At 37.9% G+C, this 24103-nt stretch overlaps 1 protein-coding gene across 1 annotated transcript in view; it reads right to left on the reverse strand.

The window, feature by feature from the left end:
- The window catches only part of HSD17B12 (hydroxysteroid 17-beta dehydrogenase 12), a 155249-nt gene that overhangs the window by 62898 nt on the left and 68248 nt on the right, over positions 1 to 24103 (reverse strand). Inside the window, exon 4 of the mRNA XM_053561268.1 lies at positions 265 to 372. Coding sequence (XP_053417243.1) covers positions 265 to 372 — 108 coding nt within the window. The remainder of the gene's footprint in view (positions 1 to 264; positions 373 to 24103) is intronic.

A 24103-nucleotide genomic window follows, 5' to 3' on the forward strand; every position in this document is an offset into this window, starting at 1 on the left:
AGATTCAATCATATATAATTAATATCATCTAATAATCATTTAGATGATCGTTAGGGCAATTTCCTTCTCACTCGTCATTTTATTACGAAATATCTAACATCCAGAGTCATTTTATTCCTGAATATCTAACATCTAGAGTCATTTTATTCCTAAATATCTAACATCTAGAATCATTTTATTCCTCACATCCAGAAAAATGTAAAGTCATAGTAAAAGTTAAATAATAATGCAAGAAGAATCTGTAAGTGTGGCAAAAATACAAACCTAATACGCCAATTTCAAGACCAGCCAAGCCTGTTTTAATTTTGTCATAAATATCTTCTGAGGTAAAGTCAACAGCAATGGTTCTTGTCTCCACTTTGAATTTTTCTTCTAGGGGAAAAAAAAATAAATAACAGAAGTTATTTGCGATAAAAATTCCAATGTCATCACAGAGCTGGCTGAATGTTCCTCTATAAATTCTCCTTTTATAAATCAATAATGACAACTACTTTTTGGACCCCGGGTACAAATAAAACATGATTCTTGTCATTTTGTTATATGCCCTTTAAATATCACTTGCTTTGTGATTTTAACTGTAAATTGATGTTTCATAATTTCAGGAAGAAATCTTTATGTTATAAAATATTGTAAAGTGTAATACATTAAAACAAAAAAAGTCCATCTTATTAAAATAGAAATAAAATGTGACCTTATTGTAATTTGGGAGCTTGATTAATATTTAATAGTCACCACGTTTAAAAAGCCACACAAAATGCACCGTAATAAAGCTATAAAGTGACACAAAAAAGACCTCAGTGTTCTACTTTGCACAAGACTATTAAGATCCAAACAGAGCTGACGAAAAGAACAGCTTCAGAAATGAGACCCTGGAGAAACAAATCTCATCTGAGGTAAGGTATAATGTTTACTTCTGCCTTCCCTAGTCAGCCCCTTTGAAGAGAGAGCACGGACATTGAGGTCACACAGACACAGACGCCAGTTTCATTTCCACGCTTATTTGCAAAATGACTTTGAGCAAGTTGCACATCCTCTTGAGCCTCAGCATTCTCTTGTGAAAATGAAGTTAATCCTACCCAACTCATGACATGAGGCTCACGAGACAGCTACTGGCACACAGAAGGCGCTTCATAAGTGCAGGTCTCTCCTGGCCCTCCTCAGCCATCTCGGCTCTTGCTTCACTTAGTAGAGTCCAGAAAGCTAGGAATGCTTATTCTTGGGGATTTTCTGAGAATTCAAAAATTAACTTAAAAAATCCTGCTTCCAAAAATAAATCTTACTCCAGTCAGAGTTAATGTCAGCTCATCACAGAGCACGCAGAATTAATCCTCATAATAGAAGTACCCATTCTTGATCTGAAAGGATTTCTGTCTAAAACTCAAGGGCTGGTTCATGAGAGATTGGATTCTTAGTTAGAGTCAATGAAAAGTATTGACCCTAGGCAGAAATCCATGAGTAATCTGGAGAGAAGAACTGATCTAGAAAATGCCTCATTTGGTATTAAAGGTATGCTTATTATTCCAGTGTCAACAAGTTGTACATGTATTCATGCAGCGGAGAGTCAGACACAGAGCTACGATTTCCACGCATTGGTCCAACGTGTCTTACTATAAATGGTCCACAGAATTTACCACCAGAAAGAAGAACAGTGACTCTGTTACAGCCACAGATGCACAAGGGGAAATGCCCCAAAACAAGAGGCTGAAGGATATACTATTTTGTAAATGAAAAACTTTATTCAAGAATAACATCTCTTGCATGGTGGTAGTTTAAATAGGAGGTTAACACTTGGGTGGAGTTTTTGAGGAAGAATAGCCATCAGCCACACAGAGAAGGGGGAAAAGTAGCCAAAGGGAGAAAGTGGAAAAAAAGGAACAGCATGGTATAAGAATGCCTGTGGATGAGGCTGGGCGCCAGTGGCTCATGCCTGTAATCACAGGTTCGAGACCAGCCTGAGCCAGAGAGAGACCTTGCCCCTAAAAATAGCTGGGTGTTGTGGCAGGCGCCTGTAGCCCCAGCTACTCAGGAGGCTGAGACAAGAGGATCGCTGGAGCCCAAGAGTTTGAGGTTGCTGTAAGCTATAACACCATAGCACTCTACAGAGGATGACAGAATGAGACTCTGTCTCAAAAAAAAAAAAAAAAAAATCCAGTGGATGGCATAAACAGTACAAGGGGAGAAGCAGAAAGAAAAAAATTGGTAAAAGAGGGTGGCGCTGGGCGGCGCCTGTGGCTCAGTGAGTAGGGCGCCGGCCCCATATGCCGAGGGTGGCGGGTTCAAACCCAGCCCCGGCCAAACTGCAACAAAAAAATAACCGGGCGTTGTGGCGGGCGCCTGTAGTCCCAGCTGCTCGGGAGACTGAGGCAAGAGAATCGCGTAAGCTGAAGAGTTAGAGGTTGCTGTGAGCCGTGTGACGCCACGGCACTCTACCCGAGGGCAGTACAGTGAGACTCTGTCTCTACAAAAAAAAAAAAAAAAAAAAAAAGGGTGGCGCCTGTGGCTCAAGGAGGAGGGCGCCGGTCCCATATGCTGGAGGTGGTGGGTTCAAACCCAGCCAGAGCCAAAAACCACAAAAAAAAAAAAAAAAAAAAAAAAAATTGGTAAAAGAAAGCTGGTAAGGATTGTATGTGCCAAGATAAGAAGTGGGACGAGCTAGGAAATATTTTTTGTTTGTTTGTTTTTTTAATTATTGGGATTCATTAAGGATACAAAGAACCAGGCCAGCTAGGAAATATGTGAGACGCAGTACAAAATAAAAATGCAGGGCTCCTGTGTTCAAAAGTTATTAAAAATTCCAAGATGGCGAAAGCAAAACATTAAACCAAGCCCAGGCCCTTCTAAGTGTGAGGCCCCATGCAAATACACAGGTCACAGGCCTACAAAGTCCTCCCTGTAACAAGTTCACATTTCATCTTGTGTGTTATCCATCTGTTGTTAAGTAGTCAGCAGAGACTATCACTCTGGGAAGTGACAAGATCACGCCTGTCTTTTAGGAAAGAATAGTAGTGGCAGAGAGAGGATATACAGCCTATTACAAAAAGTGACAGGTGGCAGGGACAAAATAGCTGCCTCATTAGTCCCATGAGCAAGGAGGACCCCAAGGAGAGAGACAGCAGTGGGAAAGGGAGACAAGACAAGTGGGGAGAGACTTCTGACTAAAAGTCTGTAGGGCCGTATGACTGAGTCAATACACAGTGTTAGGGACAGAGAGAGTGCAATGGTTTTATCCATTTGCTTTAAAAATCTGGTTGATAAACTCTCATATCTTAAAGTCAAAACAGTCTTTCGAGTTTTGCACATGAGGCAAGGTTCCTGGGAGTATTGTCTCAGCATTTTTTAAAAAATTATATGAAATACTTCTCTATTATTCTATAGCAAAATGAGTCTTTGCTAGAAGTATCTTTACTTCTCTTTGTTGGCTTGAAAAATTTAAATGACTACCAAGGAGATTTGGGCCAGAGCTGACCAATTTTCCATGCCGTATAACCGTGACCTACAAATCAAGTTAGAAAGCAAAAAGAGATATTTTTGTAACCTGTCATAATTTTCCTCCTTTCTTCTTTCAAACATAAAGATAGCTAAAATTAATTAGAAGCCAAACATCACTTAGTACTTTTCTTCTAAAAATGCCGATTGAGCTAATTTTCTTTCCTTCTTTTTTTTTAAAAAGTAACCTCTTTTTATTTTAACCTGTCACTTCATTCTTACAAGATTCTATTCTAGTTTTGCAAACTCTAGCTACAAGGAAAAGGTATTATTCTCAAGGTTTGGGTCTTGCACTTGGGTACTTAGAAAAAAAAAAGAAACATAACGGCTGACTTTCTTTTCTTAAAAAAGGAACTGATATTTAAAATGGCTATTGAAACGAGCATTTACTTTATTGCAGTTTATAATTTTAGATCAATATAGTTCAACAACATTTTGCCAACAGTAGAACCATTTTTCAGTTCAATATAAAAAACACCTCTCTTCATTTAAATTGTTACAGGAGCATAATTTGCACACATTTAACCAAAACAAAAGCAAAGGTGATTGACAGATGGTCTGTTCTCTAATAGTCTTAGAAGGAAGGATAAGAAGTTGACACAAATCATTCTGACCATAGAAGGCCCCTAAGGACATATAAAATGTGTAGAATTATTTAATATTTTATCCACAAAACAAGAATAATAATTATATAGTTATCAATTACTGAGCACCACTTGTATGTCAAGAACTCTACTAAATGACATTATACCATTTAATCTGCACAAGAACTTACTGATATATTGCTGAAATTCGCCAATAATTAGTCTCATAAGTGTCAGTTTTCAACATCTGAAAGGCCATCGTTTGTAAGTACTTTGCATATTTTGACTTCATCTCAGACAAGGGAAGTTGCATATGCAATGCAAATAGCTTTTCTCCCCCTAAATTCTTTTAGATGATAATGCTACCATGATCCCCAGAATCCCAAAATATTTCAATGTAGTGGATCTTAAAATGTGGTCCATGATCTTTAATGGTTCTACCAAATCCAAAAAGGGGGGGGAGGGGATCAGCCATGTAGCAGCACCTCTCGCCCCCTACCATAAGAATGTGACCTTTTGTAACTGTTCCAGGAAATAGCCCCGAGCTAAAGCAGATACCCGGTAACCGGTTCTGAGAAAAGAGCTAAGCAAATGTTTAACTGCTGATCTTGTCTTAAGACAGATGAGTAATGAACCAGAGTTCTTCTTATCTGGAAAGCCCCTGCTATAGCTACCCCTCCCTACTTTGTGGTTTTTGCCTTTATAAGCTTGTAAAACCTGCTGTTCGGGGCTTGACTCCTCTGCTCCAGAAAGAGTTACGAGTTAAGCCCCAGCATGCTGGAATAAAATCCTCTTGCTGATTGCATCAAGTGCCGTCTCTTGCGGTTGATTGGGGTCGTCGTCGTTCAGGACAGAGTGGGGGGTCCTGCTCCAAGTCTTTCAGTTCCTAAAAGTCAATAATACTAAGATACTCTTTGCCATCTTGACTGTTGACAAAAGCAATGGTGAGTAAAACTGCTAGACCCTCAGTGTGAATCAAAGGAATGGCACCCAACCATATTTGAAGTCACCACTGCTTCATCTACTTCTTGCAAAAAAGAAAAAATTAATTTGAGAATGGCCCTATTGTGGCAGTCTGAACATCCCCAGAAAATTGTGCCAAAGAATTTAGAAAACATATACAACACACACACACACACGCACACGTAACTATTTTGGATTCCAAGTAAAAATAAATTTAATGTTCTAACAATCTGACAAAGTAACCATTTGGAAGAAAAAAGAATCTCCCTTGATGAAGAAGTAAAAATCATTACTTTTATTAAATCTCTACCATTGAGCACACATCTTTTCAATGTTCTGGGTGACAAAATGGGAAGCACACATGAAACACTTTTTCTTTGTTCCTAATATAAGGGCTGTCTTCAGGAAAAGCATTTGTGCGATTGAGGAGTAAGTTGAAAGTCCCCCTTTTTCCATACATTATATTTTTCTTGAGAGAATTAATTGACAGAAAGACTACACTGATTTAGATGTGGCAGACATATTTTCATCAATGGAGATTGTCATTTCAAACAAAAACAACAACAAAAAACAAGCAACAAGTATTTGTTGTCCATAATAAAATCTGAACTTTTAAATGAAAATGAAGGGTTTTGGAAAACTTAACGTCTACCACCATGGAATGGACTCTGACAATATTAGAAGTGATATTCACAATTGTAATTTTTTGGTAATGTGTCTAAATTTGAAAGCTCTGCAAAACTCAGGAATTGATCTTTTCCAAATGACCAAAGCATAAATTATAAAATTATGACGGAGAGAGACCTATTCAAAGCACAAAATAAGCAAAGCACAAAATAAACCACTGGAGGGTAATGTAACAGTATGAAAAACACATTGATATGATTTCAGATTCTTTTTTCCAACTAACCTTTTTTTTTTTTTGTAGAGACAGAGTCTCACTGTACTGCCCTCGGATAGAGTGCCGTGGCGTCACACGGCTCACAGCAACCTCTACTCTTGGGCTTATGTGATTCTCTTGCCTCAGCCTCCCGAGCAGCTGGGACTACAGGCGCCCGCCACAACGCCCGGCTATTTTTTTGTTGCAGTTTGGCCGGGGCTGGGTTTGAACCCGCCACCCTTGGCATATGGGGCCGGCGCCCTACTCACTGAGCCACAGATGCCGCCCTCCAACTAACCTTTAATAAACTTCCACTTACGGAGTTTTAATCTACCAAAAGAATATCTACAATTATCCGCAGAGGCTATTAAAATACATTTCTCTTTTCCAACTACATATCGTGTAAAGCCAGAATTTTTCTTATACTACCAAAATAACAAATGCAGCAGATTGAACGCAGTAGATGTGCAAATCCAACTATCTTTTATTATACCAGATATTAAAGAGATTTACAAAAATGGAAAACGATGTCATTCTTCTCACTAAATCTTGTTTTGTTCCAGAATATAATCTTTTTCCTCAAAACTGAGTAATGTTAACATGTAGTGGTTAACATGAGCGATATTAGGCCAGGTGAGGTGGCTCACGCCCGTAATCCTAGCACTCTGGGAAGTCGAGGCACATGAATAGCTTGAGCTCAGGAGTTCAAGACCAGCCAGAGCAAGAGCAAGACTCCAGCGGGCGTTATGGCAGGCACCTGTAGTCCAAACTGCTTAGGAGACTGAGACAAGAGAATCACTTCAGCCTAAGAGTTCAAGGTTGCTGTGAGCTATGACGCCCATGGAAATAATTTTATAATTGGAATTTGTTACTACAATAACTTGTAGCCAAGCCCAATAACCACAGCATAAACATACACATAATACCATTAGCATCCTTTGTAAAATATAGGTTACTAAGTATGAAACGTCCAATTTTCTTAAGTACTAAATTTGACAGGTGATAATGTCTGACATTTCAATTTGACACCTCTTGTTTTATTTTTTTTATTGTGAAGACATATCCTCATTCTTTCGAACACAAGTTTTGACTCGTGATTATCTTTCAAATCTTTTTTACAGCAATTTTTGTGAAACCACAGATAAGTCAAAAATTTATGTTATTTTTGAATATGAATTCTGTCATGGAACCAGTGCAGCACAGACAGCTCAAAATATCAACGAAGTGTTTGGGAAGAACGTGGCTGATGAATGCATAGTACATTTGTATGGTTTGAGAAGTTCTATTCTGGTGATTTTAATCAGTTTCTAGGTAGTTACCAAACTGTTCTCTCAGCCAAAACTTTTCTGTAACAAAATATCCTTTGTTTCTTTATAATCCTCAGTAATGACCACAGTGACACTCTCTTGAGGAGTTCCCTTGAAAAGTAAGGAACAATGTCCTTTTTCTACCTTTTATCCTCTCCTTTTCCTCTTGTTAAATGCTACCAGTAAATAAGAATTAAGAGCTATATAAGCACATCATGTCTCATTGGGAGATTACAGAAAGCACTTCCTTATGGAGTTTTGCTTAAGAAAAAGGAAGCTTCTAAGTATCTTTCTTAGAAAGATTTAGATAATACATGTCCACATGAGATAATATCCTGAGCAGCCTAATTTATGTACTACTATGTAATATCCATGCTGTGTACATATATTACAGACATAATGGTTGATAAGAATATCCCATACATGGGATGATATCCTGAGCAACAGGGGTAGGTGAAGCAATGTGACATGAAGCAAAGGGGAGCAGGGAGGGAGACCGAAGGACGGGAAGGAGCAGATCACCTGTATCCTGCTACCAATTCACCCATGGAATCTCCGAGAATTTATCTCAGACAACCAAGTCAGCAAAATTATTTTGGAAATGTCAATGGATGTCAAATATTTCTTAAAGTGGCAGCCGATTAGGATCAGAAATGGAAAAAGAATCAAGTTTTCTGTGTCAGTAGGATGATAACAAGCAGAAAGATGAACAATATCCTCAAGCATCCTACCCGATGGGAAACCAGCATTGCCTCACGTGGAGACAATTTACAGACTGTACAGAGAGCAGGCCGCTGATATATTTCTCACTCTGCCTGGAAAAAGCAATGGACATATTGTATATGTATAAAGGCAAAAACTGAAGTTTAAACTTTCACCTCACGTTCAAAAATTTCTCAAATATATTCTTGTTTGATCCTGTAATAAGCTTCCCCATTACAGAGAACAGATAATCGCAAATGAAGAATTTACGGAAAGTACCATAGACAATCAGGTGTCTCAAGTCACAGAGATTCACAGGGGGGAACCTAAGATGAAATCTAAAGACAAATTCATAGTTAAACATTATCACATGTGTAATCGGGTAGCAGTTCTTGGTATTATAAAGCACAATCTAGAAAAAAATCTACAGTGTACATTTATTTCCCAACCAAAATAGAACATAGTCTGGATTTCAGCCTGGATTTCAGCCCATTTAAGTCTGGATTTCAGCCCATTTAAGAGTCTCAATAATCCTTAATTATTAATAACTGTGATTCATCCAAATTAATGCCAAAAACAAGAACTAATAAATGCCTATTAGGTTTTCCTTAGAGTGTTTATTGTCCACACAGATCATACTACACGCCATGTCCTCTCCACTGCTTTGGGCAAGTCACATTTCACATTCACATATACAAAGGTGGATGAGGGTAAAGTGAAAAATGAGAAATTCTACCTCATGCTTTTGAAATATAAGGCAAGCCATAAATTTTGAAGGTCAGAATGTTTGAGATGATCTTCATTAGTTAAACTCCCAATTTCTAAAATATTCCATCATCTTTTATAAAGTTCAATCAAGGAAAATCAGGTTTCTACTATATCATAAATAGCTTTTCAGTAAATACGTTATTTACATACTCTAAAATGCTCAGTCTTCATACTTTTATACCAAAGAGATTAGACAGAAAATATTAAAAATAGTTCAAAATACAGAAAAAAATGACCTTCTAATAAGCGAATTTTTATAAACTATATGCAATTTAGGGGGGGAAATAAATAGAAAACTTCAGGAAAAAATTTTGAATTGCCAAAAAAACGGATTTATGAAGCAGAACTTCACAGTGGAATGCGTGGTACACACACACACACACACACACACACACACACACATATATACACACACACAGACCTTGTGTTCACAAAGAATGGAATGGACCTTTAAAAAAAATCATTCTAACAATTTTTAGTTATTTGTTCAGGGAGCTCTCCAGAGCAGGAGCCACCAAATGATCCCCTGGAGGCAGTGAGCTGGCTTCCTGGGTCCACGTCCCATCACTCCTTAGCAATGGGATTCTGGGAATGTGGATTTGTTTTCAATTGCTGCATCACAAATAAAACAATACACACTTACAATTCCACAAGACCGTGATCTCATCTGAGACACAAACCCCTCTTTCATGTTCAGTGATCACTGACCAAATTCAGCTCCTTGAACTTTTAAAACTGGGGCCTTCTACTCCTAGAGGCCTCCTGCTGTTTCCTGACATAAGAACTTCTCCACAACACGGCAGTTTACTTCTTCAAGGCTAAAAAAGAGAGGTATTTCTGCTGCTTCAAGTCTCTAGTCTCAAGAAGATTTGGGCCTTTTCTAATTAGGTCAGGTCCACTGAAGATTCAAAGATAATGTCCCTTTAGCTAACACAAAGTCAGTTTATTAGAGATCTTAACTATATTTGCAAATCCCTTCACCTTTAACATGTTGTAACTAAGCACAAGGCCCCATCTACACTCAAGGGCAGGAGTGTGCAGGGCTCACTCTTGCCTCACCCCAGCCCACTTGGTTCATTCTGTCACTTGCCTGGTTTCCATAAGCATTCGCACCTCTGACCTAGGATCTGAGCAGATCCCTTTCAGTCTATGCCCAAGGTACAACAGAGAAACAGAAAAGACACAGTAAAACACATTTTATGAAGACATTTAATGTTTAACATAAAAAAATAAAGGGGTAAAAAGCAAAAAGTATGCTTTTCTCTGCCATTTTCAAATAGTCAAAAGAATAAGCTAAAGAATCCAAATGCAGCCATCTAGGAGAAACATTTTATAGGCATGTATAAAATTAAAATTTGAGATTTATGCCAGAACCATTAGAAATGCATTATGGACTTCACGTGTTAATGATGTGTCAGTACAGGTTCATAGATTCTAATGCACACACCACACAATGTGGGATTTAGTAGGAGACGTTGTGTGTATGTGGGGACATGAGGTATAAGGTAAATCTCCGTACCTTCTGTTCAGTGTTTCTGTGAACTCAAACTGCACTCAAAAATAAAGTCTATTTTTAAAATAAACAAACCATAGAATATTTTAAAAATATAGTAAGACATTCTTAATAAAACATTCAAGAAATTTCTCAACATCTTCAAAATGCCTTGAAAGCTTTTTCTTTCTTCCCCAAATCACATAAGAATCTGTTAACTTAAAGAAAACCCATTCACAAAAAAAGACAGAGACAGTTCACTTTCCCACGATGATGAATAAAGAAAAAGGAACCACTTCTATGGATTTACTCTTCATTCATAGAGGATCACAAGCTAGTGCACAGACATTTTACTTGGTTTCGTCCATCACCATAAGCAGCTGCACTGTCCCGAAGGCAATGCTGCTATGTAAAATGATGATTTAAGTAACATTAAGCCTTCCTTGCAAAAGTCATCTTGCAATTATGCCAAAAGAAAATTCAATTAATAATGTTTTAGCGCTGTGTGAGTGGGTGTTGGAAAGAAAGCAATGTCCTAAAAATAACAAAAAATCATGATTTGCACAGATACCACATGCCAGCTTATCTGAGCACACCTACCTCTTCTATGACATTTTTAAGAATCAACTTTTAAGTCATTAACGGAGTTAAGGGCAGGAGGATTTTATGATGATTTATTTTCTAATTAATGCAGTAAATTGCAACACATTTAGTGTCTATAATCAACATGTTTAAAATGGACTTTTTCCTCTCTTCACTATCAAAAGCTCACCACCACTCAGAACCATGCCAAATGAATAAAACTTCTAGGTCTGGGGCATGCAGCCCCCAGGCCACTGGACCAGTAATGGTCTGTGCTCCCTGCCTGCATCCCCATCCCAGTCCCTGGAAGAACTGGCTTCCATGAAACGTAAGATCTGGGCTGCACAACAGGAGGGGAGCAGTGGACAAGAGCTGCTCCATGTCACCACCATCAACACCTGAGCTCCACCTACATTCCCCCTCCTCTGCGAAAAAACTGTCTTCCTGGTGCCAACAAGGTTGGGGACCACTGTTCTAGGGGAACCATCTTATAAAACTTCCCTCTTAGTACTTCCTTTGCTGTATCTCATAGGTTTGTCATGTTATGTTCCTGTTTTCATTTGGTTCAATTTGTTCAGTTTTTAAATTTCCTGATTAATTTCTTCTTTAACCTATTCAGGAGTATATTTTTTAATTTCCAAAATTCTTTGTCATTGATTTCTAGTTTGATTTCATTGTGACCAGAGAAGATACTTGGTATGATTTGAATGTTTTTGAATTGTTTAAGATGTGTTTATCTAATATGCGGTTCATCTTTGAGAATGATCCGTGCTCTGAGGAGAGTAATGTGCATTCTGCACCTGCTGGCTGAAATGTTCTATAAACATCTACTTGGTCATTATAAAGAATGAACATAAAGTTCATGTGCAATTTACTATTAGTAAAAAAATATTTAATAGTAATTATATATGATTATAAGATATATATTTATAAATATATAATATAGCAAATAAAATATTTATAGTAAATAAAAGTTTACTAATGTTAAACTATTTTAAATTGCACATGAACTTTATGTCTACCCTGTATAATGACCTTCTTTGTCTCTTTTTACAGTTTTTGACTTGGATCTGTTTTATCTGATGTAAGTATAGCTATTCCTGCTCTTCTGAGGTTCCCATTTTCAGGAAATATCTTTTCCATCCCTTTATTTTCAGTCTACATTTATCTTTGTAGGTGAAGTAAGTTTCTGGTAGGCAGCATATGGTTGGTTCTTGTTTTTTTTGTAATCAGTTCAGTCACTCTATGTGTTTTGATTGGAGACTTTAGTCCATTTACATTCAAAGTTGTTATTCACAGGTAAGGACTTACTATTGCCATGTTGTTATTTCATTTCTGGTTATTTTGTGGTCCTCTCTTTCTTCCTTCCTAACTTACTTCCATCCTCCCTGTCTTCCTTTGTGAAAAAATTTTCTCTAGTAGTATGTTTTAAATTTTTGTGCACATTTGATTTGAGATTACTGGGAAGCCTCTAAAACACATTTTACAGACAGTTATTTTAAGCTGATGATACTTAACTCTGATTATAAAAAAAAAATAAAGAGAGAGCTAAAAAAACTCTTTAATTTCTCTAAAAATCTCTTTTTAGAGAGCTAAAAACACTTTAATTCCATCCTCCATGCTTTTGACTTTTGTTGTTTCTATTTATATATTTTCATATTGCCTATCCCTAATAAAACGTTGTTGTAATTATTATTATTTTTTTTTTTAGAGACAGAGTTTCACTTTATTGCCCTTGGTAGAGTGCCATGGCATCATAGCTCATAGCAACCTCCAACTCCTAGGCTTAGGAGATTCTCTTGCCTCAGCCTCCCAAGTAGCTGGGACTACAGGTGCCTGCCACAACACCTGGCAATTTTTTTTGTTGCAATTTGGTCAGGGCAGGGTTCAAACCCGCCACCTTTGGAATATGGGGCTGGCATTCTACCCACTGAGCCACAGGCACCACCCAATGGTTATTATTTTTGATAGATTGTCTTTTAGTCTTCCTATTAAAGATATAGGTGGTATACACGCCACAATTATAGTGATAGAGTATTCTGTATTTGTGTACTTACTGGTATCAATAAGTTTTTTACCTTCAGATGATTTCTTACTGTTTGTTAACATAACTCTTCTTTCAGACTGAAGAACTCTCTTTAGCATTTCTGGTACGACAGGCCTGGTGTTGATTCTGTTTGTCTGGGAAAGTCTTTATTTCTCCATCATGTTTGAAGGATATTTTTGCAGGATATATAATATTCTAGGATTTAAATTTTTTTTCCTTCAGCACGTTGACTATGTTACACTAGTCTCTCCAGGCCTATAAGGTTTCTACTAAGAAGCCTGCTCCCAGACATATTGGAACACTTTTATCTGTTATTTTTTTCTTTTCCCTTGCTGACCTAAGGATCCTTTCTTTATCCATGGTCTTTGGGAGTTCAATTATTAGTGCTTGAGGTAGTCTTCTTTCGGTTAAATCTGCTGGATGTCCTTTAACCTTTTTGTACCTGAACATGGTATCTTTTTCTAGATCTGGAAAGTTCTCTGTTATTATTTCTTTGAATAAACTTCCTCCCCAATTTCTCCCTCTAGCTCCACTTTAAGAACAACAACTCTTAGAGCTGCTCTTTTGAGGCTATTGTCTAGATCTTGTAGGGGTGCTTCATTCTTCTTTATTCTTTTTTCTTTTGTCTATTTTGACTGTATATTTTCATATAAACTGTCTTCAAGTTTATTAATTCCTTCTTCTGCTTGATCAACTCCACTGTTCAGTTTGTCAACTGAGTGTGTCAGCTCCAAAATTTCTGCTTAATTTTTTTATTGTTATTATAATCTTTTTGTTAAAATTTTCTGATAAGATTATGGATCCCTTCTCTGTGCTGTCTTAAAGTTTATTGAGCTTCCTGTTTTCAATTCTCTGTTAGAAAGATTGTATATCTGCATCATTCTGGGATTGGTCACTGGTAATTTATTTAGTTTGTTTGGTGAGGTCCTGTATTCCTAGATGTTCGTCATGCTTGTGAATGTTCATCAGTGTCTAGGCATTGAAGAGTTAAGTACTTATTTTAATCTTAGCACCATGGGCAGGTTTGTACCTGTCCTTCTTGAGAAGGCTTTCCAGATATTCAAAGGGAATTGAGTGTTCTGACCTAAGTCTTTGGTTGCTGTATCAGCACTGGGGATACCCCAAGCCCAGTAATGCTCTTACAGAATCCTGGTGGTACCGCTTTGGTTGATTTAGGTAAGATAAGGGAGAATTCTCTGGATTACCAGGCAAAGACTCTTAACTCCTTTTCTCTCATTCTCTGGGCTGGGCTGCTGGAGTTGAGGGAGGCATGACATGGGCATTCCCTCATGGCTACCAGTACCAGGTCACACCTGAAGCCATCCCACCCTCACCCAAAGCCTGTGGTGACTGTTGCCTGGCTAGCTCTGATGTTTATTCAAAGCCCAGGGGCTCTTTAGTCAGTAGACAGCGAATCTTGGCATGATTGGGCCCCACCCTTTAGGCACCAGGTTCCCCTCTGGCCCAGGTGGGTCTAAAATCGACATCTATAGGAGCTAAGGCTTAGAATCAGAAGCTTACTACGGCTGAGCTGATACTCATGTCACAAGACAAATTCCTCTGTAATCGTCCCTTTCCTTTCCCCATGCAGAAGGAATCTCTCCCTGACTGCACTACCTGAAGTTGGGGGAGGGATGATGCATGCACTCCTTTGGCTGCCAAAGCCAATGTCTCACTAGGTCACATATACCCCAAGTCTACTGTCTTCACACCCCACTCAGCACTAGGATTTGTCCAAACACTACAGTCTTCATGGCTTGTCTTTCAAATTTACTCTGGGCCCCAGGCTACTTTCATCAGCTGGTGGTGAAGCTAGCTGGAATACAAGTTCCTATCTTTAGGGTGGGGGATTCCCTTTTGCCCAGCTGGTCTAAAAGCTCCCTCCATGAGCACCACTGAATTCTGCCCTATGCTGTGTTCCCCTGTGACAGGTGGCCCTGTCCAATGCAAAGTTCCAATGCAAAGTCCCACAATCACTTGGCTCTCCATCACCCAAGCACACAGATCCTCTCTCCACATGGCACTGGTATGGTGCTGCCAGGGGATGGGGAAAGGTGGTATAGGTAGTGTAAGTCTGTCTTTCCTACCCTCATCAGTGCCTCTTTCCTTGATATGCTGTTAAAACCAGGTACTATGATCACTCATCTGATTTTTGGTTTACATAAAGGTGCTATCTTATGTGGAGAGCTGTTCAATTGGGTGTTCCTGCAGGGAATGATTGTTGAAGAATTCTATTCAGCCATCTTCTTCTACCCAGACCTAGATTACTCTCACATATCCTTTCAATGATCCACGGATAATAACTCTAATATGCAACTGCACTCAAATATACTTGTGCCTAGTTTGTTTTTTATTCCTTTGAAGTTATATAACTCTGACATTACATTTTTTGAACGTACCTTTCAAAAATTACCATTCAGTTAACCAGCTACATTTCAAGTATATCGAAAAGCATGGAGTAAAGGAGAACACAGCACAAGACGTCAAAGATCTGAGCTCAGTCTGCCCCTGCCATTAACGAGGTATGACATGATCTCTCAGACATGGGTTTCCATATTTATAAAATGAGAGTTTTAATCCATCAACACCATAGTTCCTAAACAGAGACATCCTTTAAAACCATGGGAGGAGGGTTTTCCAAACTACACATGCCCAAACATGATTAAACGTTCCACAAAAGGAAATATATTTATATTTGTGGATTAATGATTTTATCAGGTATTACAAAGTGACTCCATCTTAGTCTATAGCATTAAACAGAATAAAAGTATAATAAAAGCTAATTCTATGTGAATTTTCTACTATTAGTGACCTGACACCATTACATATTAATTCTATGGGTTGTTTTATAATAGCAAAGAAATAAGAATTCAAAACTTGTGAAAATCCCTCTTGGTTTTAATGAATTCATCTTTTCTTCGATTCTAGTATTAGATATACTACTAAGTCATTTAAATCACCTAAATAATAGGTTTATAGTTATTTTAGAGATTAGTGTGTAACAAAAATGTACATTTAATAAGTAATGGTAAAGTGAAATTATCAAAACAACTGATAATTGACCAGAAAATGTATAAGTTCACTTGAAGGAAAGGAAGACCAAGTTCAAGTGAATCTTTTCAATAGAAGTTTCAAAGTACTTTCTCTCCATTATGAAAAAGGAAGCAATCTCTATATAAAACTACTGAACTTTATGTTTCCAAAAATATGCCTTTCCACAAATTCTTTTATAGCTGAACACTGTACCCCAAATTATAATTATCCGCTTAGGACAACAACCAACAATTTAAAAGTAGGAGGAGAAATACTAATCATCTATTTAAATGGTACTCAGTTCATAACACATTGGTCCCACATTTCCCAACCAAAAAAAGGTGGTTTTTTACACAAAAGTCACTGACCCATCAATAATCCAATTGGAAAGACCACTTACTGTTTTAAAGAAACCATATACAAACAGGCAAATACGTTAATTAAGAGGTACAGCCAGTGTCTGGCCATGGTGCAGTACACTCCCACGTGCCTAATGCCAGTTGTAGAAAGCAAAATTCAAGCAACTGCCTTAATTGAAGATGAAGACCAGCACATGCTAATTTAGCTGGGCCAACTAATTGGTAGGTAAGCTACATTTCTAACAAACTATCCACCCATATTACAGATGTTCTTTATCAGAGTCAACAATTGGTCACAAATAGTAATGAAGTTGAAATAACCTACACTTGGGGAAATGTGTGGTTGGACACCCTTCGACAGGGCCCCACATTATTTTAGAAAACCATGTCTGCCAAAATTGGAACAGGAGTTAAATTTCAGAAGTATTTTTCTGTGTAAGATTAAGCATATGATGAAATTTTACAATAACTGTTTCCCCCAAACAATGTTTTCTAAATGCCCACATCCTCCTCCTAAACCATGCCAGGCCTAGTTTAAGCAAATGCAAACTAATTGGGTACTTTTCTGTCTTTAAAGTCTGATAGAGACCAAACACTTGTAGACATGTGCAAAGATGATGATTATACTTATCAGCAAATCTGTTATGGTCAAAAAACCTGGAGAAGGAGACTGCTGCTTCAAGTCATAGTGAAACACAGACTGGACTTACTCTTTTGCCTTAAACTAAAAAATTGGACATCACTTGAGTAGCCTAAAAAAAGTGCTGGACATATAGAAAAATGGCTTTCAGACATTAAACAACAGACAATGGAGGGCAGCAATCATTAAGAGGAGGAAAACAAATGAGGTGAATCCTATAATTGCTCTAGCTCATTGCCTAGAGAGATTTTCTAGGCCATAATGAAAAGAAGAGGAATTCAAGTAGAGCCCAGCAGTCTCCCATGAGTTGAAGAATTAGTAGACAAAACATTAAAAACATTAAAACAATTACTATAGGTATGTTCTACATGTTCAAGAAATGAGAACATGAATATTTGAAGAAGAGATAAGATATAAAAATGGCCTAAATTTTTACATATAGAGAAAAATATAATGTCTGAATGAAAAACACACTAAAGGATTAACAGTAAATTAGGCATTGCAGAAAAAAGGTTAATGTCAAAACATAACAATAGAACACTATTCTAAAATGAAGTACAGGGAGAAAAGAAACCAAAAGAAAATTGGAATACAGTCTAAGGGAGGGACAACTTCAGTGAATTTAGTATATGTATAACTGAAGTTCCAGAAAAAAGATGTGGAATAGAAAAAATATTTAAGGAACTAAGGGCCAACATTTCCCCCAAAATGATGAAAACTATAAACGCACAAATTTAACATTAAGAAAGTCCAAGTGGCCATGGCATTAGCCATGGCCAGGCGCATGGCTAATGCCTATGATCCCAGCACTCTAGAAGGCTGAGATGGGTGGGTTGCCTGAGCTCACAAGTTCGAGATCAGCCTGAGCCAGAGCAAGACCTTGTCTCTAAAAATAGCCAGGCATTGTGGCTTGCACCTGTAGTCCCAGCTACTTGGGAGGCTGAGACAAGAGAATCACTTGAGCCCAAGAGTTTGAGGTTGCTATGGGCTGTGAGGCCATGGCATTCTACCGAGGGCAGCAAAGCAAGAGACTCTGTCTCAAAAAAAAATTAATTAATTAATTAAAAAGAAAGTCCAAGTGGGGAAAACATGAGGAAAACTATACCAAGAGGCAAAAATAATTTAACAACTTAAAATCACTAATAATGAGAAAAATCTTTTTTTTTTTTTTTTTTTTTTTATTGTTGGGGATTCATTGAGGGTACAATAAGCCAGTTACACTGATTGCAATTGTTAGGTAAAGTCCCTCTTGCAATCATGTGAGAAAAATCTTAAAAGTAACCAGAAGAGAAAAAATACCTACATTGTGCATAGTAATAAAAAGATAAGAATGACAGAAAACATCTTGCCAGAATCAGTGAAAACAAGAAAATTACTGGGGTGGTGGGGGGAGCTATCAACCTAGAATTTTATACCTAGAGAAAATACACTTCAAAAATAAAGGCTTTCCTCAGGCATACAGGGAGAATTATAAGAATAGCAGACCAGTCTATAAGAAATGTTAAAAGAAGTCCTTTAGACAGAAAGACCAAATAATATTCCTGACTGAAATCATCAACACAAAGGAATGAAGAGCATCAAAAATCAAGATATATATAAATATAAAACATTGCTAAAAGAAAGATGTGCAATGAATCAACCATGGCAGGAACTAAAATGAAATTATAAAAAGCATGCAATTAATTCAAAAGACGGCAGAAAAAAAGTGAAAAAGGGAATGAAGAACAATTGAGACAAATAGAAAACAAGGAACAAATTGGTAGATTTTAGTTCAATCAAAACAACAATTACACTGAATTTAAATGGTCTGGACACCCCATTTCAGACAGAGAAATCGTTAAGTTAGATTTTTTCCAAAAAGCAAGACCAATTATGCTGTCTACAAGAAACCTATTTTTAATATAAAGCACTAGTAGATTTAAAATACTGTAAAAATATATACCATGTTAACACTAATCAAACGCCAGCCAGACAAGTAAATTTCAGAGCAAAGAATATTACCAAGAACAGAGAGGATCATTTCATAATGATAAAGGAGTGAATTCATCAAGAGGATATTAACTCTAAGGTCGGCACCTGTAGCACAGTGGTTATGGCACCAGCCACATACACCGAGGGTAGCGGGTTGAAACCCAGCCCAGGCCAGCTAAACAACAATAACAACTGCAACCAAAAAAATGGCAGGGCATTGTGGCGGGTGCCTGTAGTCCCAGCTACTTGGGAGGCTGAGGCAAGAAAATCGCTTAAGCCCAAGAGTTGGTAGTTGGAAGGTGCTGTGAGCTGTGACATTACGGCACTCTACGAAGAGTTCTAAAAACAACAACAACAAAAAGATATTAACTCTAAATGTTAATACATCTAATAACAGAGAAACAGGGCAGCACCTGTGGCTCAACAGATGGGGCGCCGGCCCCATGTGCCGGAGGTGGCGGGTTCAAACCCAGCCTGGGCCAAAAGCTGCAAAAAAAAAAAAAATAAATAAAAAATAACAGAGAAATAGAAAAATTATACAGGGTGGCCATACAGTTCATGTGCAATTTTAAATTGCACACTATTGGCTGGGTGTGATGGGCCACACTATAATCCTAGCACTCTGAGAGGCTGAGGTGGGTGGATTGCCTGAGCTCAAGAGTTCAAGACCAGCCTAATCAAGAATGAGACCCAATCTCTATTAAAAATAGAAAACCTGGCTGGATGTTGTGGCAGGTGTCTGTAGTCCCAAGCTACTGGGGAGGCTGAGGCAAGAGAATCACGTGAGCCCAAGAGATTGAGGTTGCTGTGAGCTATGATGCCATGGCACTCTATCAAGGGTGACACAGTGAGACTCTGTCTCTAAAACTAATAATTATAATTTTAAAAATAAATAAATTGCACACTATTTTAAATTGCACATGAACTTTATGGCCATCTGGCAAAAGATATATCTATACTTTAAACATGCTAAAAATCTCAGAAAAATCATTCCTCCAGAAAGGCCAGCTCAAACAGCGATAGTTTAAAAATTCAAACATATGTTTGGCTAACAATTCATAGTTATTTAATTATGTACCAGCACTTTGGGAGGCTGAGACAGGAGGATTGCTTGAGCTCAAGAGTTTGAGCCTTTTGAAACATTTGAATAACTGGTAAATAAATGCATAGTTATATAAAAATCTAAGTTTTATACAACATTCCTAATTAAGTAGATCCTTAAGCAAGTTAGAACTGGTTTGATAATTTTAATTTCAAAAATAGCTATTCCTTTTTTTTTTTTAATCTTACCACAGTACGAAATATAATGCCAATGTGACATTTCATTGTTTGAACTTTTAAATTTTCTACGTAGGTTTTACTAGTTAGATATATTATCATTGCTTCCTCGAACTATTTAAAGTCATAACAATTGATGTCTTTGGCTCAGAGCCTGTAGCTCAGCAGCTAGGGCGTCAGCCACATACGCCAGAGCTGCTGGGTTCACATCCTGCCAGGGCCTGCCAAACAACAATGACAACTACAACCCCAAAATAGCTGGGCGTTGTGGTGGGTGCCGGTGGCGCCTGTGGCTCAAAGGAGTAGGGCGCCGGCCCCATAATGCTGGAGGTAGTGGGTTCAAACCCAGCCTCGGCCAAAAAAAAGAGAATCACTTAAGACAAAGACCAAGAGTTTGACCCCACAGCACTTTACCAAGGGTGACATAGTGAGAATCTGTCTCAAAAAAAAAAAAAAAGAAAAAGAAATGATGTCTCTATAAAGGGCTTGGCTCTTCTGAACTTTGAACAATGCCCAAATCATTTGAACTTAATCACTTTTCCCCACCATTTGTGGAAAACTTTCAAATATCATTTTTTGAAAACTGTGGTATCAGTAAAGACTGTGCTCCTCTTCAATGTCACCTTAAGTATAATTTCTATGGTTCTTAACTGACTTGAAGATATTAAGCAAATATACTGAGTTAAATAATGAGGAATCTTTAGTTACCTGAACAATTTCTAAAGATTAAAATTTATAAAGAAATTGCCTGAGTTCATGGATTAGACCAGACTGAGCAAGACTGAGACGCCGTCTCTAAAAATAGCCAGGTATTGTGGCGGGCACCGGTAGTCCCAGCTACTTGGGAGGCTGAGGCAAGAGAATGGCTTAAGCCCAAGAGTTTGAGGGTGCTGTGAGCTATGACACCATGGCACTCTACCGAGGGCAACAAAGTAAGACTGTCTCAAAAACAACAACAAAAAAAAACTCCAGTTAGGCTGACAAAGTCACTGTGGTATGTATATTATCTTATAATTACAGAACATAAATGTAATATATTTTAAGATAAAGATGAAAGTGTTAACTTGTCATCTAAATAGTATACATATAAATGGGTGTATAAAATATATTAAAGTCAATGAAGTATGAATTAAATTGGTCTGTAACCAGTTGTTAAGAAGAAACGTGACCTTTAAGAATATGGTCTTCTCTACTGTGCATACTGCAAGAGTATAAATGTCTAAACACAACAATTAAATAAGTGAGGTGAAGGCTATGTTAACCAATTTTATAATAAATAAATAAATAAAACTAATTTCAAAGAAAAAAATATATAGTCTTCTCTTGATGAGGAAGATGTACAAATTATTCTGTCTCTTCAGTATCCAGCCTGACTAGCAAAGGTTCCTTACCTCCCCAGAACACTCTCCCTTCCTAAGAGCCGGTTAACTCTTTGAGCTTTTACTCTTTGAGCTTTTGTATTGACTTTTGTCATGTTGTTGAATGATTTTTTTTTTTTTTTTTTTTGTAGAGACAGAGTTTCACTTTATTGCCCTTGGTAGAGTGCCGTGGCATCACACAGCTCACAGCAACCTCCAACTCCTGGGCTTAGGTGATTCTCCTGCCTCAGCCTCCCGAGTAGCTGGGACTACAGGCGCCCGCCACAACACCTGGCTATTTTTTTGTTGCAGTTTGGCCGGGGCTGGGTTTGAACCCACCACCCTCGGTATATGGGGCCGGCGCCCTGCTCACTGAGCCACAGGCGCCGCCCCTGAATGATTTTTTTTTTAACAAAAATGTCTTGTTTCAAAGGCTAGACCTCCTAATAATTATTGTTTCTTGTAGCTAGGCTTTACTTGAATTAACTGTTACGCTAAACCAAGACTGCAATCATTTCTTGTCTTGGACACCTATGAGTTATGCTTGTATTTCAGTATAACAAGTCTCTTGGCAACTTTTTACGATCCTGACTTCACAAATTTGGGCTTCAAAGTTAAGAAAAATAAAATTGTTAAAAGATATCTTGGGTGGTGCCTGTGGCTCAGTGAGTAGGGTGCCGGCCCCATATACCGAGGGTGGCGGGTTCAAACCCGACCCCGACCAAACTGCAACAAATAAAATAGCCGGGCGTTGTGGTGGGCACCTGTGGTCCCGCTACTGGGGAGGCTGAGGCAAGAGAATTGCCTAAGCCCAGGAGTTGGAGGTTGCTGTGAGCAGTGACGCCACGGCACTCTGTCAAGGGTGATAAAGTGAGACTGTGTCTCTACAAAAAAAAAAAAAAAAAAAAACGATATCTTATACCCAAACCATCTTCCATGCCTCTCAGATAGCCTTAGGTAGCGCAATATTAAGCAAGGAGAATATTAGGGGTAACTAGATACATAGTGGATTCTCCTCATCTTTAATTAGCTCAACTCCCTTATGAGAACTTTTCTGTTTATCAAGCCTATGATGTGGGAAGAGCTATTAAATCACTAAGAAAATTTCAATACCCTGATCAATTATAAATAGGCAAGATGTAACTGATAATGAATATGGCTTAACACTTGCAATAGTTTTCAGGACGGATAGAAACATATTCATGATCCTATGCAAAGATTAGCATAACTGTGAACAAAATTATTTCTAAGACTATGTTTCTAAGTATAAAATATTCTTAAATTGGTGGTGATTTAAAAATGTACTTCACAGAAGTCCTGGGAGATTTATCAATGCCTTTAGTGTCCATAACAAGGTTCATGTTCCCAGGGTGATCACTGACTAAATCATATTAATTAGTTCTATATTATACCCCAATAGGGGATTCTACTCTGACACTGCTAATTACTGTAATAAATTAACTGTCAGTCTTATGAACAGGTGGTTCCTAATTTTCCTTCAAGCTTGCCTAAAGGGCCTGACCATAAATTGGAGTTTAGAAGATTGAGTCTTTAAGAAGAACCATCAAAAGAGTAATTATCCTCCGTAGAGTCTGTGTCAGTATTCTTGGCTATTATTGATGTTGCAGAGAATCAACTCATGGGTCAGATTTCCTTCCCAGCGTGACTCAACATTATTGCCAAAGCAGATCATCAGACAGATTATGTTAGGAAACTGAGTTAATATTTGCAGGATTAAATATTCCCAAATTAAACATTTTATACAGCATACTGCTGACCAATGAAACAAGAATAAATTTTACAAGATGGAATGTAACTGATGAGGGAAATTTAATAGTTATTTTGAGAAAATGTCTTTTCCTAATTTTTCACTAACCCTCACTGTGGCTGGCTACACTTCAGCAAATTAGAATAAACATTCTTTGAATGATCTGTTGTTCCTACTGATCCCTCAGAATTCAGGAAAATTTTTTTCTGGGAAATCTTAATATAGCTTATAAACTGTAGCAGATTCTATTTCTCAAATCCAGACTGTATTTTCCAACACTATCTCCCATCCCATATGTTCTTTGCCAAAGTTACTTGCCACTCCCTTATCAAGAGGAAGAGCCCATTTCTTTCTCCTTAAATCTGGGAGACACAGGACTGCGTTGGCCAACAGAGTATGGTAGTAGTAATTCAACATGCATTCTAAAACTAGGTTGTAAAAAAGACACTGGCTTCTGTCTGGTTCTCTAGGAACATTCACTCTTGGGGAAGATAGGTACCATTTAAGAAGTCCTGTTACCATGAGATGGCCATGCTAGAGAAGCCACGTGTATAGGCACTCTAGCCAACAGGCCCAGCTGAGTGTAGCCTTCCAGACATCCCCAGGCATAGCACCAGACCCAGGAGAGAAGCCATCTTGGATCTTCCAGACCAGACCCCATCCACCAGCAAAATATCACTGAGTAATTCCATCAGAAGCAAAAGCATTGCCCATTCGAGTCCTGGCAAAGTTCCTGACCAGCAGAATTTATGAGTGTGTAAAATGTGTTGTTGCTGTACTTTAGTGAGTTTGTATGGGTTTGTTGGGCAGCAACGACAGCAACTGGAACACAAAGTAGTAAACTTTTAGGTAACTTCAGAGATGATGATTGTGTAGAAAATACAA

This window comes from Nycticebus coucang, chromosome 14 (assembly GCF_027406575.1).
Source record: "Nycticebus coucang isolate mNycCou1 chromosome 14, mNycCou1.pri, whole genome shotgun sequence".
NCBI lineage: Eukaryota > Metazoa > Chordata > Mammalia > Primates > Lorisidae > Nycticebus > Nycticebus coucang.